General features: G+C 36.1%; 2 protein-coding genes across 6 annotated transcripts in view; one reads left to right on the plus strand and one right to left on the minus strand.

The window, feature by feature from the left end:
- LOC145943512 (uncharacterized) overlaps positions 1 to 15,361 on the plus strand; it is a 40,500-nt gene extending 25,139 nt beyond the window's left edge. Inside the window, exons 1-5 of one of the 2 annotated variants that reach the window (XM_083051079.1) lie at positions 6,520 to 6,740; positions 8,423 to 8,655; positions 10,636 to 13,531; positions 14,343 to 14,511; positions 15,039 to 15,361. In XM_083051079.1, coding sequence (XP_082907205.1) covers positions 8,427 to 8,655; positions 10,636 to 13,531; positions 14,343 to 14,511; positions 15,039 to 15,299 — 3,555 coding nt within the window. In that variant the 5' untranslated portion in view covers positions 6,520 to 6,740; positions 8,423 to 8,426 and the 3' untranslated portion in view covers positions 15,300 to 15,361. Of the gene's footprint in view, positions 1 to 6,519; positions 6,741 to 8,422; positions 8,656 to 10,635; positions 13,532 to 14,342; positions 14,512 to 15,038 lie in introns of those variants that run through there. The other variant, XM_083051078.1, reaches the window with a different exon arrangement.
- Positions 1 to 20,532, minus strand: part of LOC145943522 (uncharacterized) — a 121,139-nt gene that overhangs the window by 86,516 nt on the left and 14,091 nt on the right. The gene's annotated exons all lie outside the window — the stretch shown is intronic.

The raw sequence follows: 20,532 nt of genomic DNA on the forward strand, positions 1-20,532 counted from the left end.
CCTGCGGGATAAGAATAGAATCTCACATCAGACGTATCCAGATTATTCTCATCTCCATCTCTCGTATACCCTGAGGTACAATAAAACTCTTCCTCCCTCTCTCTCTCTCTTTTGAGCGCATCTCTTCTATTTTCCATGCAATTTGCTGATAGTTTATCTAGAATTAAAGTGTCGTCTCTTTCTCGCAGGGACGAAATGGCTATTTGAGAGTAAGAATAGTGAAGTCTCCGACAGAGAATCATGTTTTGTGCCGGTTTTATCCCTCAACATTCAAGTGGCAAGTGCAGCTATCGTGATTTTAGCCGGTTGTCGCACATTATCGTATACATCGCGGGGACAATCTTCAGAAGATGTCTTCTTTCTTTTAGATTTTGGCAAAAAAAGAAAGCAACGGCGGATATTAAAATCTTTGACGGAAATCAAAAGAAGCGGCGAGGCAAGATTCTTACACAGAAGACCTCCGCATAATTCGTTTTTTAATTATCGATTTCTAAGCGAAATTGAATGGCCTTTTACAGATATCGCGTGTACTAAGAAACCTTACATGCTTCTGCCCTATTTTTACCAGACAAGTAATTTCTATTAATTTTCGCAATCTTGATCTTTTGTAATATTTGTATTTTTTTATATCTCATACACTTGTACGATTCTTTAGTGTTTAATACTATATAATTTTTATTCTAATATTTAAAATACCGTTATATATTAATTATAATATATTGGAATAACTCGCGGGTACGTCGGTCTCTTTTTTTATCTGCTTTTAGATGATAAGACAAGAGTCGGATTAAGGTTGATTTGACAGAACGCAGTCTGGGGAATGTTTCGAAGAAAATGGAACCGACGCGATTCTTTATTTGCCTGACAGTTTTCATAATTTTGTATTATGAAATGAATGAGATCATTACTCTGTGCTTGGTGTTCTCCCGCTAAAGAGCACAGCCGATATAAATCACTCGGGATTAATAAATAATCGCATTTAGCGGTGCGAACCCGCTGATCAACGGTGATGCGGGCGCTCGCGTTAATTAGGTGACACTTTTTGCTCGATTGTAGCTTTCCCTCAATTAACGCTAATCGATCGGCGATACAAAATGCAATTTGCACGAGTTCAATTGTTTGGTAAGAGTCGTTAAAAATTTAATCGCGTTAATTTTTTTTCGTCAAGAAAGTTCAGTTAAATGTCAAACAATTCTAATTAAACGTGGAATCTAATCACGATATATACATATGTATATGTATGTATATTTTATATTTTCTCCTAAAAATATCTTAAATAGTATTTTAGCATATAAAATCGACGTAAGGTCGTAGAGCGACTTGTAAATCAAGTACGAAGGGGAAGCCCTTAGTTCAGGAAGTAATTTGCTACCGGCGTTTCCGGGTTACTAGATGTGGAGGAAATGGATTAGCGCTGAAATGACGGGGACCTAGTAATTACGAAAGTATATCCGTTATTTCAATCGAGTTACTTGCGAGTTGGCAACGTCGTCTAATTTGTGTTGCAATATAATAACAATTAAAGCTGCACGTTAAGAGGGCGCACAGTTAGTGGCTGTTTCGCGAATGATCGTCTCGTTCCCTAACAAATTTACACGACAAAAATTGTCCTCCGATCGTTACAAGCAACACAAAATAATTAGCGCAAAATTGCAGTGATAAAAATTTTTTATTCGAAAAGAAAGAGGCTATATAGAGATCTGAAAAATCGCTGGAATTAACTATTTAAAAGATATACGAATCTAGGAAAGAAAGAGTATTGTCGGAACACTTAAACGCTCAAGAATGCGAAAGAGGGAGAGAGAGAGAAAGAGCTTTTAGCGATCCACAATAAACCTTGGATTAAATTTTCCTAAGGGAGGGAAAAATGCAAATTGCTCTCGCGGAATATTCGCTGCCGCAAATATACATCTTTCGAAACGACCCGCACTAGTTGTACATTTTCATGAAAATACATACGCTACATAGATGGAAATTGGACAAAACTCGGCCCTCGGCCACAAATTTCGAAATCTTGATAACGTTGCTCTTTCTATCTCTCTCTCTAAAACATCGCCATATTTTCCAAGACGTGTAATGCTTGTTTTCCTTTCATCTTTCATGCAGTGTATTTATCAACTTTATATCTCAATTGTAAGGACAACGCGTGGAGGTTTACGATTCAAAATGTCGGCACGCTATACTCGCCGCAAAACGGTAAAGCCTCCTACGATGCACCGTTTTACGGTGCGGGCACATCAGCATTATTTATGCACGAGTACGTGAGTCGCTTGCAGAAATAAATCATCCGCGCGGCATCTCGCACTATTGCGTTAAGGAATTCGCGGCGGCAGAATAAGAGGCGGAAAACGGACCGCCTATTAAGTCGCAATTAACCTTCTGAAACCCCAACAATGCTGCCGTATAATTCGCGGTACACTTTAACGTGCTAATGCGTTGCTAATGTGCTTTCCTTGAGTCGAGGGCGAGTAAAAATCTATCGATTGAGAGATCTCTCTCTCTCTGTCTCTCCGCTGCCGCTTTTCGCGGATAGAAAACCTCGTAAGCTCTCGATAATGTTTCATAAATATTTTTCTACATAAAGGGAATTTTATACAAGTAATAGAGGGAGAGAGGAGAGTATATTTTTATAACTTTGCTCTTTATAAAAATTTTACTCCGAGAAAAAATGTATTCCAAGTTTACGTTTATATAGAATATTTTGTGATTCACCGGAGTCATTCTCCTTTACTCTTTTCCATATACATTCCATAATGCAATGCTAATGCCTACTTTCAATATGCATTATGCAGGCTTCTCGCTGCTCGTGGAATAAACGTACATAACGTAATGCCATTAAAGTTTCGATGGTTAATCGTTCGCGGTTTAAGACAATTTATCATCGATAAGAGTGCATATACACGAGGGAGGAGTATACATAAGCGTTTAATAAACAGAAAAAAATCTCGTTTACCTCGCGTGAACACACATCGCGCTCGCACAACATCGGAGACTTGCGTAAAGCTCCAATATTTCAATACGTTATCTGCAAAAAGTCAGGCCGAAACGGACGCGATCGATAGCGCGGACTACTCTCGAGAGTGTCTATATCCGTACATAAAACGTCTATATATATACACACAGGTAAATATATATATATATACACACTGTATAGTGGTCGCAACGTTTCTAGTGACCGTTCTAGAGCTCTGCACCTATCGCGTCGCAAACGCGTTATTATCGGCGATCAAGCTACACGCATTTGCGATCCTAATCCGATTTCGTGTGCCGCATAATAAACCGCGATGCAGCTGTCTCGTCGCGAGCGCGAATCCCCGGACGACCATTTTTCCGACAGTATATCCAGACTCGTATAAACCACGCGCGATACAGTGAAATCAGCATCGAAAATCGAGATATTCGCGACAGGAGCTTTCTGATACTTGTGTGCTTCGTATACAACACAAGTTGCACAAAATATCCTAAATCTATGTATTCGCCCGAGTCCACTTTTAAGCATTTTTGAATGAAAATTCTGTACAGAGAGATCTTTTTAGCACAATCACTTATATGGATACATTTTTATAGATTTTTCTCATAGAATAGTTTGGAGTTGATGTTTTGAGAGAGGAATTTTTAAGTTATAAACAATTGAACCAGTAAAAAAGTCTTCATTTATCATTGAAAAATTTTATTTCTTTTTAATCGCTTGTAACTCAAAAATAATTCCCTACTTTTTATTAAGAGAAAATAAAGGAAAGAAAAGATAAAGGATGATTCGTTTGATTCCCTTTTCTCTTTCTCTCTCGTTTTCTTTTTAGAACAGATATTTCATGTATTTCAATTCTAAATATGTAATTATAGTGAAATAAAAAGAATATGAGAAAATGTATTTTATTTCCATCCAAAAAGATGAAATGAAACCGAAAGCTATGAAAAGCAGAAAAATACGGAAAATGTTTACATAATTCATATATTACATTTCTCTATACGCATTAGATATAGAAATAAAATAAATCAATGATATAAATATATCTGTGGGAGATAACGTAATACACATCCAGCCAGAAAATTGTAACTTCTGCACATATGTTTCTCGTTTTCGGGCCTATCTTTTGACATTGACCGCGTTTGCAGGAGAGGAGGGGAAAGAACTATAGCGATTTTCTCACAGAATTAGATGTGAAAGGAAAGTTTATCCTAGTTGCTGCTGTTGCCTCAAGCATGCGAGATAAATAGGAGAGAGAGAGGGCAAGATAGATAGATCAGATACGAGAAAGAAGAAATGAAACTTGCGTGTTTGCCGACTATTGGCAGAACTTAAATCCGGCTTGTCTAGAACAATTCATGCAATTAAGTTTGCGCGATGCCGCGAGCATTTTCTATAATTGGGGATCTGAGTGAGCAAGAACATGGTAAACCCATTTTCTCGGAGAAATAAATTATTTATCACAAAAATTCGCGTATTTATAGCGCCAAATGTAATCAACAGATCTATATCACAATTTTAAATGTATTATCTCTATATTAAAATCTGGATTATTTAATTTTTACTGAAATGAGATAGTTAACGACATAATTGATATAACTTGGAAACAGTTCTAAAAATATAGAGTTACTCTGATATTTTGTTCTTTTCATTTATTTAATAATATGATTAAATAAAAATATTAAATAAAATATTTTTTGATAAAATATATAATGTAAAAATATCATATATAATTTTTTCACTGTTTTACAATTAAAAAAAAAAATTATTTGAAAACGAGAGAGACATTTGAATTCTGCAATGAAACAAATGGATCGGTATCGGCAGGCATGAATATGTATGTAAACGAATGAAGTACTTCGATAAGGCTACGTCATGCATTCCGTTTCGTGCTAAACGTAATTGTAGTTTACAACGTCGAGTTTGGCTCGTTAAACGTGAGTTTGCGACTATTTAATTAAAGGCACGGTCTATTACTAATTAATCACTTCTGTGTAGTTGCACAATCGACTATTATGTTGTAATATCTAACAATTAGGAGACGCTTTGATATTGATATATATATATATACAAGATATAATTCTCGACTTCTTTACAGCTTATACACGATAATGTCTATGAATATCAATTACATTCTAATTATACATTTGCCGACACTGTCTGTCAGCGGATTATTATTCCTATTACATGGCTATCGAAAAAAAAATTGTGATATATCGCACGATAATATATCACAATTATATATCCCGCTATATCGTCGCGAATAATTCATTCTGCCGTTAAATCGCAAGTATTCGCTTGCGGCTGCGAATAAATCCTTATTCATAGGTCTCCCTTCCTTTTCTTTTCAGATATACATATATATTCCCGTTTGCGTCGAGAATGTACCACGCGTTCTTGCTTGAAATCGCATTCCTCTCACTTAAGTTAGCTTAATCGCTATATTGCCAAGATACGATATATAATTAGAAAAAATCCCATAAAATTTTGCGATACATGAACGATTTAAAATATCTCTCTGCATGATTGGAGAAAATATATGCTAGTCTAATGAACTATGGCGCGAGATCGTTGATCTTCGAAGAAAGAAAAAAATATCTGATTATTCTAATTGACTTCATGATGATGATGTGAGTGCATTGAGTCTATAAAGTGTCCGATCAACCGCGCTTCCTTTAGATGATAGACCAAATGAGTAGCTAAAAATAACTTGCACTAACTAGCTGACTGTAATGACAAAATCTAAACCATTCAATATAATCGCTCGCTATACTTGTAGACAAGGTACTTTCTAAAAAATATATCGATTTTACCATCACCTAAATAAAGATAAAACTCTTTCAATATCTCACAGGAACGAAACTCTCATTTAAAATATGACAGTTATATATATCTTAAAATTTTTTATCTAAAAAATAATTTCTTTAACTCTCATCAAGATATTTTATATCTTATAATAACAGATAATATTTTTTTCTCTTAAATTTCACCAACATTCTTTTATGAATGGAAATAAGTAATAAAACACGATAAAAATTCAAGTTTCCAAAATCCTTCCTCTTAAGTGTTCATTTAGATATGACTTAAAATCTGCATTACATTCACAGTGATTCATATCGTTATCAGTAGAAAGTCGGAAGTTTAGATAAATCCCCGCGTTCTAATGGAACTTACTTTATGTTTGTACTTTCCGCACATGATATCTTTCACATTTAAACCGTCGTATCACCGCAAAAATAATAAAATACGATAGATACAAGTTTTCCCCAGACACGTGCCAGAATTCCACGGCTCTTCGACGTTACTATCTGACACGCAAACAATGGAGAAACCCACCACTGACGTTTGGTCACGATTGGCAAAATTACCGCTGGTCTTTCGGTCAACTGGGCCGACGAACAAAAAGAAAGAGAGAGAGAGAAATGTGACGTCAGTTGGCGGAAGTCAATTGGCGCATCGCGCAGACACGAGAGTTGATTCTACATGAGCGGCCTTCTCTCCTCGCCTTCTCCTTCGTCACGATATTAAGTTTAGCTACTTCGACCTGACGCGGGCAGTGTGTCAAGATCACTCGATCCGTCGTTGATATCGACTTCTCTCTATCTATACCCATTCCTCTCGTTCATTCTCTCGTTTTGCTGAGTGAGAGCTAGAGAGAGAAGCACGCTCCAAGTGTCGCAAAGTGCCGGCAGATTCGTGTGCAGGAGGAGCAGGATCCGGAAATCGAAGAGAGAAGAGAGGGTTACTTCGAGTGTCGTTCGAGAGTTGCACGGTAGGCTTTCTCGATATAGGCTGTTTCGATATACCTGCTTTCATCTTTCAAAGCGGTGGATCGATCCTTTGAAGGATGCTAGAGTTCGCGGACAGAGTGACGATAGGTAGTTGTTTGAGATTTTCAAAGAGTCAAAGAGAGCTGGACTAACTTGCTTTTTCTCTCTCTCGGAGAATAAGATTCGCACGAGAGATGGTTGATACAGTGAATAAAAAGGAATAGATTCTGAGAGTGCTTGATTTGCGCATACTTGATGCATCCTTTGCCTAACTTTTAATAATATATAGAGTCCTTGTTTGCTCCATATATAATTTACTTTTTAATTTATATTTTACGAAAAAATCTATCTTTTAAGAAATAATTTACATATATATATATATATATATATATTAAAATAAGAGTCTAGAATATTAATTTGTTATGTTAAAATATTGGTATCTTTTTTTCTTTCAGTGATATAGAGAGAGGTTTGGCACTCAATAGTTTTTCTTTTACTACATTATGATGTTACATCAAAGAACCTCTTTCTCTCCTATATAAAAAACACGAGACTCACAGAAATACATTCTGGATTTTCCGAATCAGAATTTTGCTTATATTCCTTTTACCTCAATTTTCAATCTAACATTTATTTTAATATAGTAGAGAGTCAGATCAATCTCTTTCAATATTATTTAGCTTCTATTTAGAACCATAAAATTCTATCGAATTAGAATTTTATTCCTATATTTTTATTCTATAAAAAAACTTTCTCTAAATATCTTTTAATATTATTGTACCTATAATAGAACTCAAGTTCTGCTTTTTGATCATTATAAACTTATTGCAATTTTCAATTAAATAATTAAAATTAAAGCTTTAAAGTATTAAAATATGTACTATTTATAAACAAGATTTATAGAGAAAGAATTATTCGATTAAAAAACTTTAATATTTTAATAATTATTTTAAAATTGAAAATATTGATATTGTATAATATATTTTTTTCCTTTTTTTTCTCTCTTTCTCTATTTTTCTTTCTGTGTGTTTTTCCAGTTCTTGGTTCAGTGTTTTTTAATTCCTTCATTTAATGCGAAGTGACGTGTTATCATGGTTATCTCGTACTCATTTTTCTGTTACGGAATGGATATAAAGTTCATAAAGCGCGGCTACTAATACCAATAATATAATATTTGAGATTTTATTTTAGTTTAATTTTTCTAGTTATTTTTTTCTTCCTAAAAATTACAATATTAAATTAATTTTTTGAAACCATAGAAATAAATGACTAAAGATTACTCAACGACTAAAGATATATTTTTCTCTCTTATATTAAAACTTTTAACATTAAATAAAAAATCCATTGTAAATGATAGGTAACTTTACATAATTAAAATTTTCAATTAGCATAATATATTAGTTGGATCTGAACAGAGTTTTGTGCGATTCTACCCTCTCTTCGATAAAGACCTCTAAATAAAAAATTAATTAATTGTTCCTTGCCCATTTTTGAAGGATGATAATTTTCCATATAAATTAAATCAATTCAAATTCTTTAGAATTGATAAATGTTGGAAGTAATCGAAAATTCGAGCATAATTTCAATTCGGATTAAGAGATTAGGGATTCTATCAATGCAAGCCAAGTAAGTCAGAGTGCTCGACTGAGGTTGAATAACGAGGAAACCTTTCGTTTGATTGCAGGAGGATGCAGCCACGGGTGACAGTGGCTCTGGCCACGGTTTGGTTCACGGTGGCGGGTCTGGTAGGAGGAACAGTCACCCTCCACCTCTCCAACGATCAATACTCCCCCGCGTCCCCGCATCACTACACTGAGCTTCAACGAGACCAGACCAGAGACTGGAGGGCTCACAAACTAGCCGAGGATCAACCGCTCGACCTTTGGATCGGCTCGCGAAGGTCGATTTCCGCGGAGGGTATGTCAGACTTGATAGTATTACGTCCAATTCAACGGAATAAGGCACTATATCGCGTCCCGCGATTAATTCAAGGGGCTATGTCGAATACAAAATTGCTATTTTGAGGATATTTCAAGAAAAGCTTAGTATAAATCTTATTTAATTCTTTTTTTCCTTCTGTACGATAAAATATCGCGGAAAAAGTGTATATAATAACGTTATTTTTAAATATTTATTTTATTAAAATATTCAATTTGCTTAGATTTCTTGCCTCGCTTTTAAGGAAATATCGAAGCAAAAGTTTTCATCTTTTTATAGTAACTTTACTTCATTAATATTTGATTAAGCTTCTTTATTCTATATTTATAAATATTTTTCCTGAAAATATAATATTTCTCTACAATATTTTTATTCTATTAATATTTTAATTATTAGATATAAATCTTTCAATAAATTTTCTGGCACATAAACAACGCCGAATAGAGAAATATGCTTTAAATATTTTATTACTTATATTTGGTGTTGTACTTGGCACTTTCATCTACCTGCTAGGCAGATATATATATAGTGCTCTAGTTCAAGTTCTAGCTTCAGTTACGTCAGCGATTTAATTCTGTCGTGCTGCCGTTTAATGGAGACGAAATATACGTATAGCAAAGCTCGACCTAACCCGGTGGAAATCCGTTCGTCCCGATTCCCCCTTTGCCCCGGCTTTCCTGATTAATTAAGCTCTCTTTAGTCGTCATCTTCGTGCAATTCCAATATCGAATGCATATACCGCCTATAATTGTTAAAAGCTCGAATTTTCAATATACATTTAATCCCAAATAATTTTATTATTTCATTTTTATCTCATCACGTTATAGATGTATAGAAAATAAGATTTTGAATGCATTTTTTTCTGCTTTTATATTTTATAGGTCAAAAATATGTGTCGAAAATAGATTTTTATTGACGCATTGCATTGTTAATATAGTGGTAATTCTAGAAAAATATAATTTTCGAGATATAAAAATATTTAGGAAGAAGAGCAAATAAAAAATATCTGATTAATATAAAATAAACATATATAATATATTTAAAAATAAGTAATAATTAGTAAATTTTCTATACGCGTTAGAGTATGGAAGAGAGAATGTAACGATTAATTAGGAGCATAACGATTATTTAGGAGAATAATGGAAAATCCATATCTTTCGAGTAATACACACACACATACACAGTTTTACATTATAACGGCATGCAAGAATTTCAGAGTAATAAATTGACGTCGAGCATTACTTACGTCGCTATAGTATGCAACTACATTAGTTCTAACCGAGCATAAAATCGTTATTAAATATCTTTTAAAGAATCTCTCGCGCGTCCGTATATTAAATCAAAATTAAACCTTTATTAAAATCTGTATTCGTGAAAATAGTTAAAGTCTTTCCGAGTATATATCCTAATTTGTGTCATAAATTTTGCTCAATAGTATCTACATAATTTCAAGTAGAAAAAATTTGCTCGATACACATCGGTGTCATTTTTAAACTTCTTAAATCAGATATAAAAATTACGTAACTTTTTCTATACAATTATTCGCCTTGCACGTATCTGGAAAAGTTTTGCATTATAAAATATTACATTCCTAATGTTGAAAATATATACGTAGTTACTGTAGATCAAAAAGATTCGATTTCGGAAAATTCAATTTTATATTCAGTCAAAGTTTCAATATAATAATTTTATATCGATAACCAAAAAAACATAATAATTTATAAATAATATAATTAAATGATAATAATCATAATAATGTATGAACATTATTGAATTATATGCATTATATGGAAAATCTCTTTATGTATGTGTGTGTGAAATATTTTATCGTAGATATGCCACGAAAAGAACAATATCAAATTCATAAATTAAAAATAAAAATTTTATCTATTCTAAAATAAGCAATTTTTCCTTTTCGAAAAATATTTCATTCAAAATTCTCACAATTATATTTTTTAGAGTTAAAAGCTCTACATCACAATGCCAAGTTTGGCGAGCAAGATTTTTCGCTCGAGAAGCCTCTGAAGGACATTGTCTACTCCCTTTCAAGCTGGCAGAGGCGGTTGCCAAATATCGCTACCACGGAATTCGCGGCCGACAAAGTCGATTACGGTTACGAGATGCCGGAGACGCTTTCGCGCGAAGCGATGGTACCTCGTTCAGATCTCTTGGACGACCCCTTTGTGGCCGACGACACGTTTCAGGATCAAGGCCCGGGATCGATGGAAATATACAAGCTGGACCTGTCCAAAGAGAAGGCTCTGCTTACCGCAACCACATCCCCCATAGTTTTACCGTCGAGAAACAAGAGTAAAGCTCCGAAGAAGAGCCACTTGAATTTAAAGACAAAGACACCGGAAATTAAGTCGACGACAATGGACCCGAAGATTCATCACAGGCAATCGAACTTTTTCGAGGAGCAACGAACCGAGACACCTTCGGTCAACAGAGACGCCTTTGGCGTCGGCGGCGTGCCAGAGCTACAGGTTGGATGCGAGGGTCTGGAAGCGTCGCCATCATCCCACAAGGCGAAAAGATCGATAGATACGCCCGACAAGGAGGAAGGGGTGGTACCGCCGTCCGTGCTGCTAGATGTAATGCCAATATCGCTCGATCTCGACTACGATCCGTCATACGATGAAGAGAACTACGAAGAGATGGACGAGCTGTTCAAGTTAAAGAAATTAGAGACCTCTACGAGGAAGAAGAAGCCAAACAGGGGCGACATGGACGCTAGCCATCTTAATTCCGATCATCTGGACGAGTCTATGTCGGAAAAGTTACCGAGTCGGGGAGACTTGGGCCGATCAATTCCACAAAATTCTCGCGGACACGAGATCGATCGAGAAAAGTCGCGAAAATCCATTGATGTTGAAATCAAAAAAAGAACTAAAGCAAAACGAGAGCTCGTTTCGGTGAACGATGATGACGACGGCGTTATCAGGAATCGACGGTTACTGCGGCTCACCGAGGTAAATATCGAGGGATTTGCGGACAGGAATGACGAGCGAAAACGCGCGAGGCGGTCGGCCAATTGGGGCTTTGGCGAGAACGAAGGTGTCGTATCCAGCGACGAATTACAGACCGTGAATGAGCGTCGCAGGCAGCACGAGATGCGATACCATCAAGATGTATCCGGGCGACGTGACCAGCATCGTGGAAATCCCGACGTCGATAGTATCAGACGGGAGTACGAGAATCTACTCGAACAGAGACGAAGGGAGGAAGAAGAGGAGCGACTTCGGCAAATGCAACAGGGTGGTCGAAAGGCACCTAATAGATGGGAGGAAGAGGCAAGAAGAAGGGACGAGATGCGAAAGATGCAATACAATAAAAATCGTAGCAGGATGTATCATACGTCGACACCTCGCATAGACGACGAGGAGACGCAACGACGACAGATGGAGGAGAGACAGAGACAGGAAATAGATCGAACACAGGAGATGACCAGACGAAGAGAGGAAGAGCGGAGGAGGGAAGAAGAGGAACAAAGACGACGAATGCAAGAAGAAGAAGAAATGAGGAGACGATATGATAATAAATGGAAGGAGGAAAGCGCGAGGAGATCGGAATCTAAAACACCTATGAGCAACGAAGAGAGAAGGCAAAAGCTTCACGATGAAGAGACAAGGAGGAGGGAAGAAGAGCGACAAAGACAATTAAAAGAAGAAGCCAGGAGGCGAGAGGAACAGGAGGAACAGTACAGATCGCAGCAAGAAGCGGAAAGAAAGAAAGAAGAGGAAAGGCGACGTCAAGAAGACCGCGCGAATCTTTCCGAAGATGATAGAAGACAACTGGAGGATCGTCGCCGAGAATGGTCGGAAAAGAGGAGACAGCAGGAAGAGACGAGGCGACAGCAGCCACCATCGAACTTGATGCACACGGGACACCGAATCAGTCACCCGAACGATATCAGACAGCGTGATCGAGATGAAGAAAGACGCGCGCGAGAACAAGAGGAGAAACAACGGGAACAGAAGCTGCGGGAATATATCGCGCGAAATCAACCTGTCAACGTCACTCATGCCGATCGCAGGTCGGAGGAGAACAGACGGCGCTATCGACCCGAAGAGAGCAGAGATCCGCGAAAAAACGCGAGCAGGGACGACGAAGAATATCGCGTCGCCGAGGAGCAAAGTAGGAGGCAGGAGGAAGAGCGGAAGCTGCAGGACTACATCAGGAGAAACCAGCCGGTGAACGTGCCTTCGAGAAGCAATCAATCGAGCATAACGGAACGTAACTGGCTCGAGGAACGGAGACTGATCGAGGAGGCTAGGCGTCGCGATCCCGTCAGGTATCCCGATTCCGGAGCGAGAAGACATCACGGTCCGTCCGCGCCTACGTATAATATCGATTGGCGAGATTCGCCGGAGGAAGTCAGGCAGAGGCAGCAGGAGAGAGAGAGAAGGTTGAAGGAAGAGAGACGGCAGAGACACGAGGCGGAAGAGCGACAGAAGGAACTTGCCAGGCTACAGCGAGAGGAAGAGGAGAGACGACTGCGAGAGGAACGGATGCGAGAAGAGGCGGTTAGACGAGAGGAAGAGGCGAGAAAGGCGCTATCCAGAAGATACGAAGAGGATAGGAAGCGATTGGAAGCGACGAAGTCGCAGGTCGAGAGAAGGAGACAGGAGACGCTGAAAGAACGATCCAGGAGCGAAGTTGGAAGAACCAGACAGCCGGAAGCCACGAAGACGACCTACCATCAAGATCCTCGTCTTTTGGAAGAGCACAGAAGACGGCAGGATAGTCAACCGATTCCGAGCAATTTGGTACGGGACGAAGGGGCCAGGAGGGCGGCGGCGGAACGCGAGAAGCAAAGGCTGGAGGCCGAAAGACGACGACAGGATGATAGCAGGTATGTAAGAATCCTCTCGGGACACGGCGCGTTTTGTAAAAACTAAGTTTCCGCCTGGCGCACCGCCAGCAAACTTTATTTGCACCACGTTATCAATGCTTAATATTGTTTGTTTGTTTTTATTTTCCTTTTGTTTTCTTATTGCTGAGGAGTAATATTATCGCGATGGAATTGGCGAATATAAATCTTTGATGGCTAAATCCATTTTAATTTATGAAATATTCGCGAATAAAGCTCGACAGAAATTTGAATAAATTCTATTTGTAATTTTCCATATGACAGAAAGAATATTTAAAGAATTAAGAATCTAAAAAATATCTAAAAAATTAAAAAATATATGATGTATATGATGTATAAATTTATAAATTTTTATAAATAATTTTTAATTTATAAATTATAATTATTGTAATTATTATAATTTATAAATTTATAAATTTTTTATCGTGGATTATAAACCGTGTAAAATGCTATTAAAAATAAATTATAAAATGAAATAGGAAAAATGTAAATTAATTAATACGATTATTTCTTATATATTTCTTATTTTATGATATTAATATATTTACTATATATAATTACGTTTTGTTACTATAGTATTTATCTCCGAAATAAAAAGAGGATTAAAAAATCGCGTTGCTCTTGATTGAATTTAATAAACTTTACTCGCTCAATCTGAGGTATTTCTTAAATCACGTAAATTTAAAATGGCAACAATCGCACGACTTATTAACACCCTGCATGATCGGGGCTAGAGAATTTACTCGTAAGGACCCGTTCGATAAACGCGATCCTATTCCTATTTCTGTCGCAGAATAAGGGAGTACAAACCGAAGGAGACCGACCAGTGGAGAAGGCACGAACTAGTCAGACTCAACTCCCTGCCGGTGAGCGCAAGGATAATTGTGGTCCGTCCCGGTCCTTCGTCCGTCTCGCCGGCGGTGCTACCGAGGGCCGGCTTCAATAACGAGATCGATTTCACGGTGAGTCCTTCCCATTTGTCTGTCAAAGCACTTTACTTCGATCGCGCGAACTCGATCCGTCCGGGCAGCGCTTCGTTTACCGACGAATCCGATCTCGCGGTCGTCGCCGATTGTCTCGCGCTACCGAACCGTAGCGTGCTTCATTAAACCATACGGCAAGTTGCGGCGGATTTCGTGCCCCCTCGACAAGTCCCCCCTTTCATCGCGCCCCTTTGTTTCGCTTAATTGACCGAGCATTGAGCAGCGCCTCATCGTCTTGTCCATCTCTCCGACATTTTCTCGCAATATTCTCGCCGAAAACGGCGATATAATATTAAATAAAAGTATAGTGAAAAAGAAGTGATGTATGTGTGTGCTAAATAAAAATATTAAATATTAATTAATATGTCATTGTTGCAAGTTACACGCAAATGTTATTTTTCTTTCACACACGTTGAAAATATATTTGGAAATTTTTATTTATCACACACAATTATATCCATCGGAATGAAATTAGAAGAAATTGAAATTTAATTAATTGTTTTCAGGGGATTAATCCGCATCGCGAGGGCATACAAGCGTCAATGTTCCCCGTCCCCCCGACCTCGCGGCCACCCGCACAGAATCCCGGACCATGTATCTGGGCAATTGTTCAATGTTGTTCGCCCAATAACAATCGTCTCGTAAAGTGTTTCGAATCGATGGGCTGCCCCGGGGTTAATTGGGATCCTAACCCGTGCAGAGGTACTGTCGCGGATGCTGCCAGGACAGAAGTCATGAAGTTCTATGAGAACACGTCAAATCAATAACATTCGCAATAAGATTCCGCCCTTCGTCCTTCAAGCGAGAAATGCCAATTAGGCAGAGAAAAGGAGAGAGAGAGAGAGAGAGAGAGAGGAAGAGAGAGAAAGTCTCTTCGAAATTAACGCAAGATCGAATAGAAAGTTTCGAGTTACTGCGAATCAATTTGTGTGTGTGACTTCTATCTGCTCTGTACAAATATTTGTGTTGCTGGATGAAAGAGCTCAGTAAGTAGACTTAGATGTTTGCGGAAGGAAAAATCTTGATACTGTCACGATATCGGCGATAGTTTTTAGGATTAAGCAAGATCAAGTCGGATAATTGCGGTAAATTCTTATGATATGAATTAAACAGTTATTGAGAGAGAGAATAAATATATGTAGTACGATATTTTTATGACAAATTTTAATAAAAGTAAGAAAACATTAAATTGAATTAAATAAAATGTTAAAAAACATACTAATAATAAAGTTAAATATAAATTTTAAAATATATTTTTCTATGTTTAACGTAAAAATACATACATAGTTAAAAAATATCCATAAACATTAAAGCCTGGAAATACATTTCACATAGATATATATAAAATAAAATTTAAATTTTAAACTATATCGATTATTTATTATATATCCAGCGACACAATTATTTATAATTGTCGAATATCTACAAATTCTCATCTCTGCGTATGAGAAAAATGAATACTCATAAAATATATTTCGAAGAAAGTTATCAAGCAAGGACGAAGATGTAATTAATTAAGTCAAAAAAAATTCATTATGCTATATTTAACGTATTAAGTCATCATGTAATATTAATATAACGAAGATTATATACAATAAGATATATTGTATATTATATTAGAGAAAACAATTATTTTATTATAATCGCGAACTAAAAATAATATTTTTCTATCCGCTTATTTCAATGATAGTGCACATTAGATAGTCATTTATATACATATAGTGTGTTTATATAGTCTAAGAGACATTTTAAAAAAGTGTCAACTTTTAAAATGTAGCGAGCAGTATTTATCTTAAATAACGTCAGAAATCGATAACATGTTAAATTAGTAATCAATTAATCTTTGATATTGACCAACAGCCAACATCTAGCATGTAATGTTACGTATAGCTGTAAAAAAAATGAATAAAGGAAGAAAACGTGACATCTCGTTTGTCATCGCGTTTGCCTGCGCAAACATGGCGTGCGAAAGCGAGCGCGCGCTTAATTACTGTAAATTTTTTTTGTACGTAGCCGAGAGGCAAGAGCATTACACTTTTGCAGCTTTTCCACATGTGATATAGGAGGTAGGCTCTAGTACGCCGTAATCAGACGAATATTTATGTAACGTACGTAGAGAGAAAGAGAGAGAAAACAATAAAGTTATCTGAACCTGTATAACCCAAAATATCTGTCTGCGTTTTCGCTTCGCGCGACGACCAAACTTCGTTACGGATGCAAAATTTGATCATCTCGCAGCAACATTGACATGTTTTTACGCCCTTTCGGCTCACATCATAAAAAACATGAAATATAGAAAAGTTATATATACACGTGTTATATATTTTTAATTCTTTTAAAATGCTTGCCGTTCTCTATCGATATTTGTTAATGTTGTAACAAGGATTGCATAAAATATCACGTAATGTTAGTAATTAATTAATTAAAAATTAAATCCGATATCTGGACTTGAAATATTTTGACATTCCTAATTTGTCTTTTAGTTTGAACTGATTTTCGGAAAACTAATTTCGGAAGAAATGAAATATTTCAAATCTTTCCGTTTGTTTAATTAAAAAATTTAATCTATTTTGACAAAACTTTAGTTTAAACTGTAGCACTGATAACATTTATTAGAATATTAAAATTTAGAACATTATAAGAACTCGCGACAAAGTTTTGCTACAGAAAACTCCATACAAATTCCTCGAAGAGTAATTAAAATATTTCTGCTAGTAGTAGTAAGATACTTTGTGTATAATAATTGAAAATTTTGAATTAAAAATACAAGATTCGACATTTAAAGTGCCTCCAAGAAAAAGAGAACGAGAAAAGAGGGATTTTTAGCTATGATTCTCACATTTACGATAATATGCCACAAGCTCTTTTTCAGCTATATTATATTTATCTGTACACTATATCTTTCTTCCGATTTCCTTTTTTTTCTCGACATTTTGCCTATCGCGTCCGATAACGAAGCCATTCAACGTTTAAGAGCCTGCAAACATTTCCCGTTCAATCAGTCGCATTGTGAATCTAAAGGTGCCACCTCGCATCGCATCTCGACACGTGGTAAGGCAAAAGCAAATACATACATACGTAGTCGACTATTGACGCGAGCAACCACTTTGGATAATGCATTACGTGTCGCTCTAGTTGCAATCGTCAATGCGTTCGGTACAGAATTACTCCGACGAAAATTGAAAACGTCACTTTTTATTGTTTCTCAAACAATTTTAGTAATTATCTTTTACTGTTTATTAATATTGTCTATCAACGATTAAAATTAGAATTAATAATAATACACTCTAATTTTTCGATAATTGCTACAGCATATTTGCTCGTAGGTTTGCAATTTTTAATAAACGCATACGAGTATTAACTCGCTGTTTTTAGCGCGTTTTTTGTGCGAGTAAAAAAAAACTGCAATAGTTTGCATTTGAAAACTCGCGTTTCATCAGTCGGCACGCGCCTTTTTTAGCACTCATGCGCGAATTATGCTAATCACGGTGGCGCATCTAATCACTTAACAACGCGGTCAAGGTAAACGGGTATTGTCCCCCCATACTTAGTTTTTTTTCCCTACGTATTACATCTCCTTCGTCAATATTCGAACTATAAAACGAGTTTATGTAACATCGTATGACATACATATAATTCGCAAACGTAAGTACAGTAATAAATAATAGTGTAAGACCCTCCCTCCTTCTTGTAATCTAATATTTATTGTGAGTTTATTGTGCAATGTACTTTTTGCAATCGTATTTTTTATATTCTAAATTAGTTTTTAACTTTAAAAAAGCCACAAGCTATTTTTTAACATAAGCTAATCTTTGCCGCGACCTTTAATACTGCTCTATTATTTTTCCATTCTTTATATGTGGATATTTCTGATACTATATGAATCGTAAAATGATATGAATTAAAAATTAGATAATATTTAGTAATAAAATAATATAATTTATTAATATAGAGAATTATATAATATTTAATAAAAATTAAAATTAAAAAAAGCAGATATGATTTGTCATCGCGAATTAATAGCTGACATGAATATTTTTATATGAAAGACATAAAAGTTAAATATTTTGAGTCATACTATTCATATCGAATATAATAAAAATAAATGTCAAATCGAAGATAAAAGTATTTTCGCGATGTATAATGATACATTACGACTTATTCCATATGATGTATTACACAGATCATCTTGCGCGCACACACACAAGACAGAGAGAAGAGAGAGAGAGAGAGAGAGATAGAGAGAGATCTTATGTCTGAAGTTTCCTCGCACGTACACATAAACCCCAATAACAAACTGTCGACAGCGTGTCGACAACAGGTGCACATCCAGTGCTCTCAAAGATCATCCCCAAGGCTATTGTCTGTTCGCTATGTCTATCTCGATATGCATCCAAGATGCACTTTCCCCAAGCTGCCTTATCTTTGTATCCTTTCGTGATTCGCCTGCCTTTTTCTTCGATGCTCAGTCTGCTTTGTGAAACGTAACGAGATAATGCAATTCATAAGACTCGACTATAATGCGATTCGCGACGTTTCCATTAAAGACGCGCCGAGCTTTCGGGAGAAGGATTTACAATGTCTTTAATTCGGAAAAGATCCCTTTTGATGTTAATGTGATCCTTTTTAATGTTAAATTACTGCATGAGATATAATTACGCGGTGTTTAATTATTTAATAGAAATATCTTATCGCAGGAATTTTTGTAAAATATCATACACATACATATATTTCAGAAAAATTTCAATTTTGTAGATATTTATATAGAATGGTTTACTTTTTTGAAGTTATATATAAGTTGCTTTCTCGGAAATTATTAAAAATAACGACAAAATTCTCTTTTGATCTTTCAAAGTTTGTTGGAATTCTTTATGAAACAAACTTTTTCATCAATTTTATTAAATAAAACCGTTTCTTTTTTTTTATCTTACTTTTCCTTAAATTGATTCTTCCTGGAGTTTATCATATTAATATAAAATATTAAATAAGATATTAAATTAAATTGATAGCAAAAACTTATTATATAAAAAAAATAACTGTACGATTGAGAAATATGTTATTTTGGTTATTAAGTGAGTAAAAAAAAAATCGAACGGACGCAACAGTATCTTTCCATTGAAACGAAGCGTTTCTTTTCACAACGCGGAAAAGCTCTCTCTATTTCCTTTTCTCTCGCAATCACATTTCTCATCTTCTTGTCTCAACTTTGCAAATACAAGCGAGCGCGGGCGTTCTGTCGTCGCTCTGATGCATCCACGAGCAAATAGATAACTCGCGCGATCCCCTGCATCAGGGAGGTGTGCACCTGAAGTGACAAACGGCCCACCAACACGTGCCACCTTTGTGTCGGCATGTTGCTTTTGTTGAACCGCGCTCGTATTGTTCCGCTAAAAGAGCCATCTAACGCGTCGAGTTTTGAACAGTTTTCTTGGCCCCGTTGTGTTCGCGATTGGAATTTTGAGAAGTGCATTGTCTTCAAAACTAATTCGAATTAAGTCGTTTCTTTCTGTTTTTATTGTAAAAAAATTATTTAATTTATTCTCATGTCCCTATATATTAATGATTTAAGATCAAAATATGTAGCACCGTGAATAATTATTTCGCGATCAATTTCAATAAAAAATTTTATATGCACACGCTGCTAAATTATATAAATATTTAGACAAATATGTTCTTTATATTATGTTTTGATTATTATTGGTTAATTTAGTATTCATTAATTTAGCTAATATAGATTTGCTAATAAGGCATTAACCTGATTTCGATTAATCACGGATCGTGTCAGAGTTTACTCCGACAAATATCGCAAATACAGAGAGATGCATCATCGTTCTCAATCTTCATTCATGGAATATGAACAAAATCGAATGGCGAGTAATGCCGGAAAGTATTCCAGATTCTCTCGTATGTAAAACTGCGCTGAAATGTATCATTGTTCGCGAACGTATACGTATCTGCGACCATTCGCGCGAAAATCGAGGATTTCGATATATTTTATTG

Source organism: Prenolepis imparis, unplaced genomic scaffold (genome assembly GCF_030444845.1).
Source record: "Prenolepis imparis isolate NDT839.2.m4 unplaced genomic scaffold, iyPreImpa1.0 SCAF_12, whole genome shotgun sequence".
Classification (NCBI taxonomy): Eukaryota; Metazoa; Arthropoda; class Insecta; order Hymenoptera; family Formicidae; genus Prenolepis; species Prenolepis imparis.